General features: G+C 30.6%; 1 protein-coding gene and 1 long non-coding RNA gene across 4 annotated transcripts in view; one reads left to right on the forward strand and one right to left on the reverse strand.

The window, feature by feature from the left end:
• Pcdh17 (protocadherin 17) overlaps positions 1-13181 on the reverse strand; it is a 111722-nt gene that overhangs the window by 75157 nt on the left and 23384 nt on the right. For all 3 annotated transcript variants that reach the window (XM_063232704.1, XM_063232702.1, XM_063232703.1), the window contains exons 3-4: positions 1543-1601; positions 1221-1393 (exon numbers count right to left, since the gene is read on the reverse strand). In XM_063232704.1, the coding sequence (XP_063088774.1) occupies positions 1221-1393; positions 1543-1601 (232 nt within the window). The remainder of the gene's footprint in view (positions 1-1220; positions 1394-1542; positions 1602-13181) is intronic.
• Positions 2341-3212, forward strand: LOC134471988 (uncharacterized). Its single transcript, XR_010041799.1, has 2 exons — positions 2341-2590; positions 2815-3212. It is a non-coding gene; the product is annotated as an uncharacterized LOC134471988 (long non-coding RNA).

Genomic DNA, 13181 nt, shown 5'->3' on the forward strand with positions numbered 1-13181 from the left:
GTTGCAGAGAAAGTAGCTATAGTACAATATAAGGAGAAAAGCATCAGTATAGCACTTTTGCTTTGAAAACAAGCCATTTTGGAAGGCCAATCTTAAATCCAGAAAAATTATATTGAGTACTTAAGTGTTAATATATACATAATTTGTACACTGCAGTGAATATGCACAAATAAGTATATGTAAATATATCTGTGGTTGAATGTATATATTGAAATTTTGATATAATTAGAAAAATTAATGATAGTCTATGTATATCTGACAAGATAAATGAATTCAAAAATTTATGGAATCATCAATCAATAAGTTATTTAGAATCTATATTCACATGGTTTAAATGCAGTTTATTATTTAATATTATTGAAATAATAAATATTAAATATATGTTAAAATTATTAAGATTTTGAAGACTAACATTTTATCAGCTAATCTAATGATTTGTAATTCTAAAATTTGATTTCTACAGTTGTACTTTTCACTTATACAATAGAATATAAAATATCTTCTTCATAGTTAGAAGACATATATGAGTATCAGTTTTCTTTGAATGAAGCATTAGCCAGTATTTCACCATATCTAAAAAAGGACATTGAAATTACTAGAAAAATTAATAAAAATATGTATTAAATAATTTGGAAATAGATTTTTTAAAAATATACATATTTATTAAGTCAGTGTTTACAATGATGATATTAACTGATATCTACGAAGATTTGTAGAAGTCAACTGGATATATATTAGCCATTATTTGACTTGTGAAAAATTATTTTTAAGCTAAAATACAGATAAAAATCAATCAACACTGGCAAGAGAGAAAATTCAAATTGTTTCATTTTGTCCAAAATTGTTACATATATTAATTTTAATATTTAAATTTAGTACATCGCAATTCACAGGTATTTCTAGTATATTCCATAGTTCACCTCTTAGTGAACCCTAAATCAGGAGGGAAAGGAAATACCTATGAAATAAGAACAGTCTAGTGTTAGGCCATGTTCACATTTTTAAAGAAAATAAAGTCTGATATTCATGTCATTCCTTGTTCAGTTGTGACTGTGATACTGAACAGTTGCTTTTTGTCTGGGGTAATTGTGGGATTTGCTGTTTCTCTGATATATTATCAATGGTCTGTTCCACCGTGATAAACTGCAGGGCTAGTACTAATAGGCTTATAATGATTGCTTAAGCTTTACACTTTGTAAGCATTGGAAGACTTCACTCACCTTGTTCAAGCGGTTGGCTTTTAGCTGAAGTAGTTTTCATCTTGAGTGCCTCCCTAACAGACATGTCACAGCAGGAGCCTTTGTTAGTGTCTTGGTCACTGTCAGCCTGATCACTGTCCCCGTGCCCACTGTCTCTCAGGCTGGCTCTTTCTGGGTCCTTAAACGTGGAATTACTGAAATACACATAAAAAAAAAAAAAGAAGAAGAAGAAGAAGAGAAAGTGTTGTCTCTACTAGTTTCAATCTGAAGTGTAGTCTCTTGCAAAACAATTTTGACATGAATGCAAATGGAGAAGCTGAGAAAGTTATTTAATAGGCCTTACCTTTGAACAAACTGCTGCCTGCTGCCCATGTAATTGGGCTCTGCGGGAAAATTGTCTGTCTGTGAAAGAGAAGGAAAAAAATACGTATAGTTGTACACTGGACAAATCTCCTGCAGAGCAACAAGATTTCCTAGTGGAAAAATGATTAATAATTCAAAAATTCCCTTAATCTTCAGATTTGTACATTTTAATTAAATTGGAAATTGCTGACATGTAATTATGTACTCAGAACAATTAAATGATTCCGGTCCACAAATTACCTGTTAAAGTAAACAATGAGCCTGTCCAAAACTGGCATTCTCTGTTAGTACCAGGATATCTAATACTGTCTGCGTGGCTTCATTAATTTGTATATTGATTGAATATTTTTGGAAGGGGCGGGAAAAATGATCTAATTTCTCCATATTAAAAGTGTGAATTATTTAATAATACTCCTTTTTAAAATATGATTACATCATCTGCTGGGATTCGATGCCCTTTTGATGTAATATCGTTTCAAAGCACCCACGCCTCAAGTAAAAAATACAAGGCTTCTTCGGCAAATTTTGCCAGCAACAGATTCAAGCCTGTCACATATGGTTGAATTCATCTCTGATTCACTTTCAGCTGTACTCCAGCTATGGAAATTACATTTAAAAAATCCAGTGGAAGCAGGTATCACTTTCTGTTTCTTAAAAACAAAATAAAAGAAAAACCAGGAAAAAAAAGTTACTTAAATAACCAAGCGTAAAAACACTGGAAATCAGGCTTGTTTTACTGCTTCCAAACTGACATGGAGATCTGCCAAAAAGAACTGAATTCTCCTTGTGTGGTGGAACAGAGTCTTTTGGGAGAAAGAGACTAGATCTTTCATGGATCTCCCTATACTGTACATTCATCCACGTTACTTCTTCGTGCAGCTGACTCAGTGACAAAGCTTCTCCTGTTCCCTGTATCACTTCATATCTCACTGTTAAGCTCCGAAGCAGCGGTGGTTGGGACAAGACCCTCGAGCACACAAGTATCAGTGACATGAGGGGCATGCAATTCACGGTGCAGAGGGCCCAAGGTAAGGCTTAAGGCAGTGCAAGTATGTGTTTTCATTTAACAAGGCCAATTTAAAATGAGAACATTCTTATTTCAAGAGAATAATGTTGGTCTGTGAACTATTAGTTGAAAAAGTTATATGAAGAAACATTTCTTAAAGTATTATTTAAATTTTATTTTCTGGTAGAAGTTTGGGGACAGAAAAACTAACATAAATTTCTTACTCTGTCTTTTCTTTCTTTCTAGTTTAAATGACCTTAACCAAACAAACTACATGCAAAATGAAGACGGACAGATGGATTCATTTCTGTCTCTTAACCATCTTTTTTAACCAGTAGCTGTAGAAGAAAGTTTTCATTAACCTATTGTACCTGTTTCCGGATTCAATGAACCATCTTAATTTTTTCCTTTTATGATGACAAACTACTATTTTTTAATAATAAATAGGCCTTCTAGTAAAATCAATAGTGGTAATCTACATACTAGCAAAAATATAGCTCAATACATTTAATGCTAGTTTGTCTTTTGAATTGAACAAAACACACTCACCTTCCTATTGCTGTCAGTTAAAAGTTAAATTTAAGTATCTTAAAACACTTCAGAAACAGAGAATTATGGGTAGTAAGAAGAAAACAAATGGTAAAAACAGGAACTAATTAGGGATTATAAGTAATATAAATAATATTGTGATTTTAATAATTTTTCTTAAGGGAAACCGTATAAAATGAGAATCCTTACTAAGACACTGGGAGATAGTCTGAGGAAACTTGTTTTTCTAACACAGCAGCTATAAGTGTTTGCATATTATTAAAGTTTTATAGTTTTGAGCAAATAAAAGATAAATTAAGAAGTAAAATATTATTCAATGAAGAGCTGGTAAAAATCATTAGTAAATATGTGGGAATTCAAATATATGTATATGTTTCTGTGTGTGTGCATAAGAATGTTTGATGAGATTGCACAGGTGTTGATACAAAGCATTGTTTTGATGAAGAAGTCAAAAAGAATGAAAGAGAAAAAAATGAAAGAAAGGATATGTATAGAGAAAGAAATCCAAAGATAAAATCAAATGGAAAAAAAAATAGAGGAAAGGAGATATACAACAGAGGAATAGTCAGAGTGGAAGAAAGTAAAAACAAATATAGAAAAAAAGCAAAGTTTATTTATTATTATATAATTTCAAAAAGTATAATTTTAAAAGCTTACAGGTTAATTGATATCTGGCTATCAGAATTTACTAATAATATCTTTACTCATCCATTAATATATACAAATAAGAAGGTAAGAGATTGTGTGAATGTACAGTTAGAATAATGAAATAGCTATTTGACCCTTAGCAAACATAAACCTAATTCACTACAAAAACCACCCAGGATAACATCTCCAAGATGCAAGTAGGCTACAAGAGTCTCTGAAAACTAATTCAAAATTATCTGAATATGGAAATAACATCATTTGCATAAAAAGTCAAAATAGAATAAAAATAAGCTGTACGTATTACAATATTATTGTAGAACAAGAATAACTTTTAGATATTTTAAAATACTATATTCTAACAATAGAGACCTAGCACATATGTTTATAAGTTTTAAATTGTAAGTCTTAGCAGAAAGTAAAAAATGTAGGTCCCAAGAGAGTAACTAATAGCTTATTCATAATTCCTGAAAACAATTCTTTATTACAAAATAACTCTGCAAATGTGCTTTCCAACACAACTTGTACACAATGATTTTTCACTCTTGTTTTGACATTATATAATATGTTTATCATAAAGATTTATACATTGAATTGAAGGCTAGGTAAACAAATGTTTTCAAGTAGATATTTTAGAACCTTGGTGTGTAGTGACATATTCAATCTATTCAAAAATCATTAAAATGAGATGAAAGTTATCATGTATAAAAAGTTATTGTTATAACCAAAGAGATCTGAACTAAAACAAAAATGTGCACTAATGTTTTGCTGCTGTTATTATTTGTTAAAGATGTTCAAATTTAGTAATTTTTGTATAAGATAAAAAGGAAGCAACTAAACATTTCAATTAAAAATTTGCATCGTAACAGTTCAATTAATTGCTTTTCTACTTTTCTGTACTTGAAATCAGGACTTACATACATATATACAGTTATTCATGAAAGATAGTAAGAGTGTTTATCAACATTAATCAATAGTAAGTTATACGTAAAATATGCCATCTTCTTGACTGCTCATTCTAGGTTTATTCTGAAATACAAATGGTAATTTCAAAAACAAGTATCTCCAAGAAAAATTAAAAGAACTACATAGTAAAACTGATCACCTAGAAAAGCTCCTAATTCATGAAAGCAAATCAATTTAATATACCACTTACATGTAACTTAAGATGACTACCTGAAAGTACATAGCACAAAAAATGAAAAAAATATTTTTAAAACTATTAAAACATTAAAAAATGTTTTAAATTTATCAAATGTTTCACAAAATTCAACAACTCTCAATGCTGACAATTCTCAGCAAATGAAGGAAGAAAAAAATTCTGAAAAGAATATCTCAAACAAATTCTGTATAAAGAACATATCCAAGAAAGAAAAAAAAAAAAAAAAAAAAACAAGTACTCTCATACTTAATTGCAAAAGGGTTCCCTCTTCTTAAGAGGGTCCACCCTTGGCCCAGATTTAACTCAGTGGTGTCTACCTGGCAAGCGTGAGGTTGTTAGTTGGATCCCCAATACCAAAAGAAGAAGTAGAAGAAGAAGAAGAAGAAGAAGAAGAAGAAGAAGAAGAAGAAGAAGAGGAGGAGGAGGAGGAGGAGGAGGAAGAGGAGCAGGAAGAGGAAGGCCCATTATTACTCCTCCTATTCATCATGTACTGAAACCCCTACCAAATAAATAAGGCCAGAAAAATGATCAAAGGATAGCAATTAGAAATGTTCACAGATCATATAATCATATTTCCAAATAATATTCTGTGTAAAATTAGTAAAGAATCAAATAAAACAAAACTTCCTAGAAAAAATAAGTGAATTAGGTACAGTTGCTATAGTTGAGGCCATCACCAAACTCAAATTTCTGATTTCTCGAAGAACTATTAGAAAAAATCATGTCAATGCAATTCATTTTAATTTTAACAAAATTTATATACTCAATGAATAAATACATGTTTAAAAACTTGTGTGAAATTTCTATACTGAACATTATAAAAGTGATTATATAAATCTTAAAATACCTAAATAAATGGAGACCTATCTCATTCGTGTGAATTGGAAGATTCAACATAGCAATGATGTTACTGTTCCCCAATTTATTTATGAATATCATTCCTTTTAAACTACTGGCAGTATTCTCTACAAATATGAATAAGATGATTCGTCTTTTAATTTGCAAGTGCAAATAAGCTAACTTAGCAAAACTGATTTTGAAAAAGAATCAAAATGATTTAAGCTAAAGCTTAAGACTATTACAAAGTCATATTGCCAAAATAATGGGCATACAGATAAGTCAAACAGAAGATTCTATTCAGAAATAAACATACTCAAATGTGGACAACTGACTTTTGACAAAGGTACACCAGTTCTGTTTTCATGTGCACGCACGCAGGCACACACACTTAAATGTGGATGAACAATATTGATATAATGTACAAAATCATAACAGTTTAGAAAGAAAATTAGCAGAAAATCTTTGGGAACTTGTTCTAATCAGTTTGCAAGGATGATACCAAAGCCTTATTCAGTGTGGGAAAAATGACTGAGACCTTTGCAAAACACTATTAAAATATTTAAATATACATTGCAGACTTTGGGAATGCTTAATAGTTTGACAAAATTATGTGAAAATATAGAAAGAATTCTCAAAAGTAAATAGTAAAAAAGAAAAAGATGAACACTGTACCATATAAAATGGGTGGATGGCATATGTAAAAAACTGTTCACTCTATTTGCAATGAGGAAAACCCTAATTTATCATTACAATAAAATATTATACCCATCACATCTAATAATATTATAAAAACTAGCAATAATAAGTGCTGAAAAAATTGTGGAAGATCTAGAATTGTATACATATATTACAGAATAAAAAAACAATACAACAATATTGGAAAACAATTAGCTTGTCATAAAGTTAAACATAAGTGTATTATATGACCTCAAAACTCTACAACTAGTACTTTAGTAAATGAACACTACTCACTGCTGACACACAAAAAACAATTGTGCCTGAACATTTACAAAAGCTTTCTTTGTCAAATCTAGAGTCAGCCTACATCTTTTGACAAGTAAATAGATGATGAACACATGTAAAAGGAAATACTAGTTAACAATAAAAATAAACTATTGAAATAACAATCTGAGTAACTCTCAGAGGTGCTACATTAAGTGAATACAGCCAGTTCCCCCATAAAAATACTATTGTCGTTTCATTTAAAAGTTGTTTTTTTTAAAATTCAGAAGAATTACAACAAAACAGATCCATACAATCTGTATTTAAAGGTATGAAACGGCATGGCTGGAGCGGGCCCAGGAAGGCTTTTAGGGAGACAGAACTGTTAAGTCTCCTGCCTGCTTCAGGAGATGATACATGTCTAAAAATACAGAGAATTATAATACTTCAAATAGGTTCATCTTACTGTTTGCAAATTTTATAAAATGATAGAACCCAAAATATATTTATTTTTGCTCTTACAAAATAAATATGAAAGTACAAATGCATTTTTTGAATATTGTCAGTAAAAAAATGTTTTTGAACTTGACTTTTAAAATACCAAAGCCAAAGTCTAAAACCTATGTAAGGCTGGGGATGTAGCTCAGCAGCACAGCGTCTATCTGGCAAGACTCTGGCCCTGAATATGATTGCTGGCACAAAAATGCAACAACAAAAACAAAAAAAAAAATCCCACTAGAAAGTCCATATTCATTAGGACAGATACAAACAGATTTAGGGTCTAAAGAACTATTTAGTTACACAAGCAAACCCAAGCAATATTTCTGTAACACAGTCAATTTAAATAGAAATTATTTAGCCAGATTTCCATTTCTCTTAAAGATCATTTTTCACCTGTGCAACTCCTGTTTTACTCAGCATAGAATACTTTCAATAAAAATCATACAATGCATGACTGCAGAACAGTAGCATTCCTCTTAATGCAGGAAACAAACATGGTGAGATCATGGAAAACCAGAATCGATCTTCACAAAAGGCAGGTTTTTAAATCTAGGAATACCTATGTAAAATTGATTCTATATCTGAAACAAATTTAATATTGTATAGGCTCAAAATACTGTAATGTAACATGATCAGTATTGGAGAGGTAGCGTGTCTGCAAAATATTGCCAAATATAGAAATGATGCATTAAAAATTCTCAATTATGTATACAATTCCTTTTTATTTTTTAAGTCCTAAGGGCAGCATGATAGTGGTCATGAAATTATACTAACAAGATAACAGTATGGTCAACTTTAAAGTGGTTCTTGGGTTTGCATATAACGACATTCCTGTGAGATGAGGAATCATTTCGACTCTCATTTCTAATCAACTCTAAGAAAAAAATCAGAATACTATCCTTCACATGTAACTCTGCAAAGGTCAAAGAAAAGCAGAATGTGAGCATAATAAGAAAGCTGGATTCTATGGTCAGTTTTTACCCAGCATACACAGTATTCAAGTAAATGTTCCCAAAATTCAGTATCTGATTATTGGGATCACATTCTCAATCATTAAAATATATGAACAATAACCGTGATACTTAGTTACTCAGTATAATTTTGAGTAACTTGCTGAGTCATGAAATAAGCAGAAATTTTCTATAAGGGAAAATTTTTTGACACACGGAGCACTTTGGGCAGTTCCAGCAAGATTGATGTGCAGATATACAATGATGAGGTTGTGAACTACTAGTATTCTTAATATTCCCTTGCTGTTATTTGTTTTTATCAGTGAAGAAGCCTGTGGGGCTGTCCACTATTCAGTTAAGCAGATAAGCTCACTTTGCAGACACTTTAGCTCAGAACATAAGATATACAAAACTATTCAGAATTCAACAACGTAAAACTCATGAAATATTAAATCTGGTCAGGTATTATATGGCACGTAACAATCTGAGAAAATATAACATATATGTAGGAAACAATGAATCAATAAAATCAGTGCTAGGGGTGAAAGAGATGAAGGAATTTAGTAAGGATCTTAACAATTCTGTTAAAAATATTAAAATATGCTCTGGACTGTAAAACTGGATATTGAAGATATAAAATCCATCCTTAAATTTTGTTCCCTAAATATTTCCCTTCTCTACTTAATCTTGAACCTGACAGAGACAAAGATAATATAAAAAAGTCCCAAATGGAATTTATCAAAATGAAAAAATGCTTTAATTTAAATTAAAATACTCTGGATGGGACAGAAGATTAAACACTGAGCAGAAAAACGTAATACTTTGCACCAAGTACTAGAAGTCTAAGACTGGATATTTTGTGTTTACCTATATGAATTTTAAATGTAGGTGTCAACATTGTTCATACAAATTAGTAACATGCTAGAGAGTAAAGATGTGTATGTCAACTGCAAAAATGATCTCCTGCTGGTTGCAATATAAACATGACAAGATTTTAATTATAGATGTATCTAGAATAGGCATTATTATGGAAAAATGAAAATAGTTATTTTACTCTTCAGAGTCATCACTAAAAGATCAGTTCACCTCATAAACTGATTTGGATTGATACATAGGAAAAAAACCAGGATTTTTCTATAAGTCAGTGATTCTACACATGATATTACAGTGTGTCATTATAGTTTGGATTTAACATAAATATTGTGTTTGGTACAGGAAGGTGAGTTTTTGAAAAAAAATTCACTGAATTCAGGGCCATAGATTGGTGTGCACAGTGGGTCAAAAATAAAGCAAATTTAACTTTTCCTTTAATTCAAAAGCACTGCTTTCCACATTGATAACAAGCATTCCTTTTTGCAGCACACTAAACACAAGGGAGTGTTAACAGGCAAATAATTCATTTTAAGCTTTTTCACACCGACAATGCTTCTACCAGCTTGGCTTTCAACAGAATATATGGTGTGGCTGTTTCTACTTTGCTGAAGCAGGCAACAGCATTTTAAGCCACTACTTATAAAGTTATCTGACAGCACCTATGGCTTTGGAATTTTTAAAGTGCATGAAGTATGGCAATAACTGTATTTATCAGTAGTTTTCAAAATAATACATTTTGTACAAGTACAGTATACCAGGCATTTGTGTTTTGTTATTAAAGGCATAACAAAAACACAGTATATTCTTACCACATTGAGCAAATGCCAGTATTCCTTTAAATTAAAAAAGAGAAGGCAGAACAACCACATTCTGTAAACAAGAATTTTGAGCCTACTCATCAATAAAAAATGACTTGGATTATTTTAGGTTATTTGGTTATATATTAAAATCTGCAAATATTAACTCTATTATAAGTGACACTGATAACTTTAGTAATTTATGTGACAGAATGTAATTATGTAATTAGGAATAATGGAGAAAATTTTCCTTGAGAAGAACAAAGAGAATTGACATCATCAAAAGGTAAGATGGGTGCTATTCGTTTTCTGTATCACAACACAAATATATATTGCCACTCATTCCCTTTATGTATTTGCCAAAACTAGAATCCTAGAGACCACCAAGACCCTATGGAATTTTAATTTTTACTTTCCCTTAGCAATGGGGACAAAGTTATGCCATTATGTGGGTAGAAATCTATGCCATTTTTTATGTCCTCTGAAGAAATCAAAATATAATTAAAAATAACTGTCTCCAAAATCCCCAATTCCTTTATTCCTTCAGTGAAGTCAAGCCTCAAACTCAGCCCTATCTAATCATCTCATCTTCCTGTTTCATTCCAGGAGTGAATGCAAGGGAAGGTCACTGTTCATTTTTGCTTTTTGTTGTCACTCAGCCAAACTTCGTGTCTCTGGAAACTCTCCGCTGACTTCTTTCTCTTGAGCTCTCTCTCTTTCCAGCTCTATTAAGAATATGCAAAGACATTCTACCTGGAAGGATATTTAAAGCTGGAACAGTAACTAGGTTCCAAAACTAAGAAATCAAAGTTTTTATGTGGCCAGTAGAAATTCACTATGTTTCTGAAAGTTTCTGGTATTCTAGGCACAACAAAGAGAGAGAGAGAGAGAATGGAAGGAGAGGAACTGGTTGTATTATTTGACTTACCATTATAAATGCTGGTGATTTCTGATAATTGGCTACAAACCATATATTATTAATTTTAAGAAGCTTGTTATTAAGAAAAAGGTTTTTCCAATTGAAATATTTGCATTCAAACCAGGTTAGAGTCTAATTCATTCAGCAGTGATGGCCAAGCTTTGAAACTATACTGTAGTGACTCAAAGTGCTTTATTTCTAAGGTCACTGCACATATTCTCTTTTGAGAGGTTTGTAGTGCACTGTCTTGGGCTGGAATCTACAAAACAGCATTATTGATGTTTATCATTCATTCTTCTCTACTTAATGAGGAGAAGCTATGGAATTATTGTTCACATGTGTTTAACCAGAGGAAAGCAGTTAAGTGAATTGTATGTATACACATTATTTCTTTGATTTCTTCAGAGGACACCAAAAATGGTATAGACTTGTTATATACTTATTATATACCCAATTCATTATAAAACTGACATTTGGCAGAGACTGCTAGCATCAGTTTGTTGCTGAGATACCTTTCTAACATAATTACAAAAAAGTGCTAACTCATTTTAACATTTTTGGAAATATACCGTGATGAGAAATTACTTTAACTTCCTTTGAAAACACTTTTAAAAATTATTGCTGCATACTAAGCAAAAGTAGCATTATTATCACCCTAATAGAGTCTTGAAAGAGCCTGTACTTTTATCTTTCTATACTTTCATGTTAAATTATTTTAATGTGCTGAACATTATAACTCTAATAACCAAGTTTTTCCTTTGATTAATAATACAAAAAGGTAATAATGGCCATTTATTATCAAGTATTCTAATGCATTCAATGGGCTTAACCATATGATTACTTACTATCATTATAATCATATAAATTGTCAAAATAGGCACTTTGAACACTTACCTTAAAAATGCAAGAGAAATTTAAGATTTTACAGTCAGTCAGTCATTACATAAATTTCTCAAGCAAAAAAAAATAATTTTAAAAGTGAACTAAGTGTAAAGTAGTGTAAGTCCACTATGTATTTCATCAGTTTATTTTTTCTCACAATACCGTAATACTTTTAGAATGCCGTGATCTTGGTAACAAAAATTCATTTCTCTTCTATCTCTAAACATTAAATATTCAACAAATAAAATCAGTTATCTCATATATATATATTTATAAATGAAAGAAAAATAATTTCAGTTTCTCGTGTGCTATCAATTTTTTTGTTTCACCATCATAATAAGTGAATGCTAATTCCTATTTATTCAAAAAAGACTATACATAGTCAAGATAAATTGTATTTGTACTATAACTTTATAATATTTTTACATCCTATATTAAGCATAGAGAATTTTTAATTCTTTATAAATATGAACAAATCAGTCAGCTAGCTAATCAATCTATAAGTTTTATAATGACTAATAAATATGTTGGGGGCATTTTAACATTCCCAAATTTTGGTATAGGTTTATCAGGTAGTCTACTAATATTCTTGTAAAATGAAACACAATTGTAAATTTTTTTTAAAACATTGACCTATTGAATTTTATTTTCAAAAGAATTGTAAACAATGAGAAAAATTAATAATTGAGATGCAATATAATTAATCTTCTGCTTGAAAATGGATACTACAGAGTATAATGTACTCTTAAATTAGAAGGGAAATTACTAAAATAGTGAGTATTAGATTACTAGAATAGTTATAATTTTCTCATCGAAATATAGAAATAGGTATCACATTTAAAATGTGTGAGTCACTGGAGACAGGCTCTTTAAGGCAGGCATGTATATTTGAATTTAAAATAAAGCAGTATCTTTACTCATTTTTTAAATTAAACTTTAAGACAAAATGAAAAATCTTGAGTCTTTATCGGAGTATCACTTAACGCATAATTCAAGGATTTCCAAATTCTACTTTGCTTGAATACTAATTAGAAGAATTTTTGTACTCTAGTGAAAATAATCTTAATTATAATTATGTCAGGAGACAATAGGTTTACATTTTTCATATATAGTTTTGAAATTATATGCAATCATTTTGACTTTGTTAGAAATGGTTTATAATTTACATGGTGCAATTTTATTACACAAAGGTAAATGAAAACATTTTAGAAAAATTATTTGGAAGAGGATTGTTATTCATTGTAGAATTCTACCCTACTCACTAGTCCTGGGTTTGATACCAGGGATCAAATATGTGTGTGTGTATGTGTGTGTGTGTGTGTGTGTGTGTGTGTGTGTGTGTGTGTGTTTCATATATATAGGAAACAATTAGAAATGCCTTATGACAGTGTTTGACACATAGGTTAGTATCTGCTTTTGAGAATGAAGTTCTACCATAATTCACTCATGTCCATTTATTTATATGTTGTTTATGACTGCTTTCCTGCTTCAATGATAGAAAGCAGTAATTACACAAAAAATCACTGGCCCACAAACATTAAGATATCTACCAT

Source organism: Cavia porcellus, unplaced genomic scaffold (assembly GCF_034190915.1).
Source record: "Cavia porcellus strain 051 isolate PalLab524CR breed Dunkin Hartley unplaced genomic scaffold, mCavPor4.1 scaffold_21, whole genome shotgun sequence".
Taxonomy (NCBI): domain Eukaryota; kingdom Metazoa; phylum Chordata; class Mammalia; order Rodentia; family Caviidae; genus Cavia; species Cavia porcellus.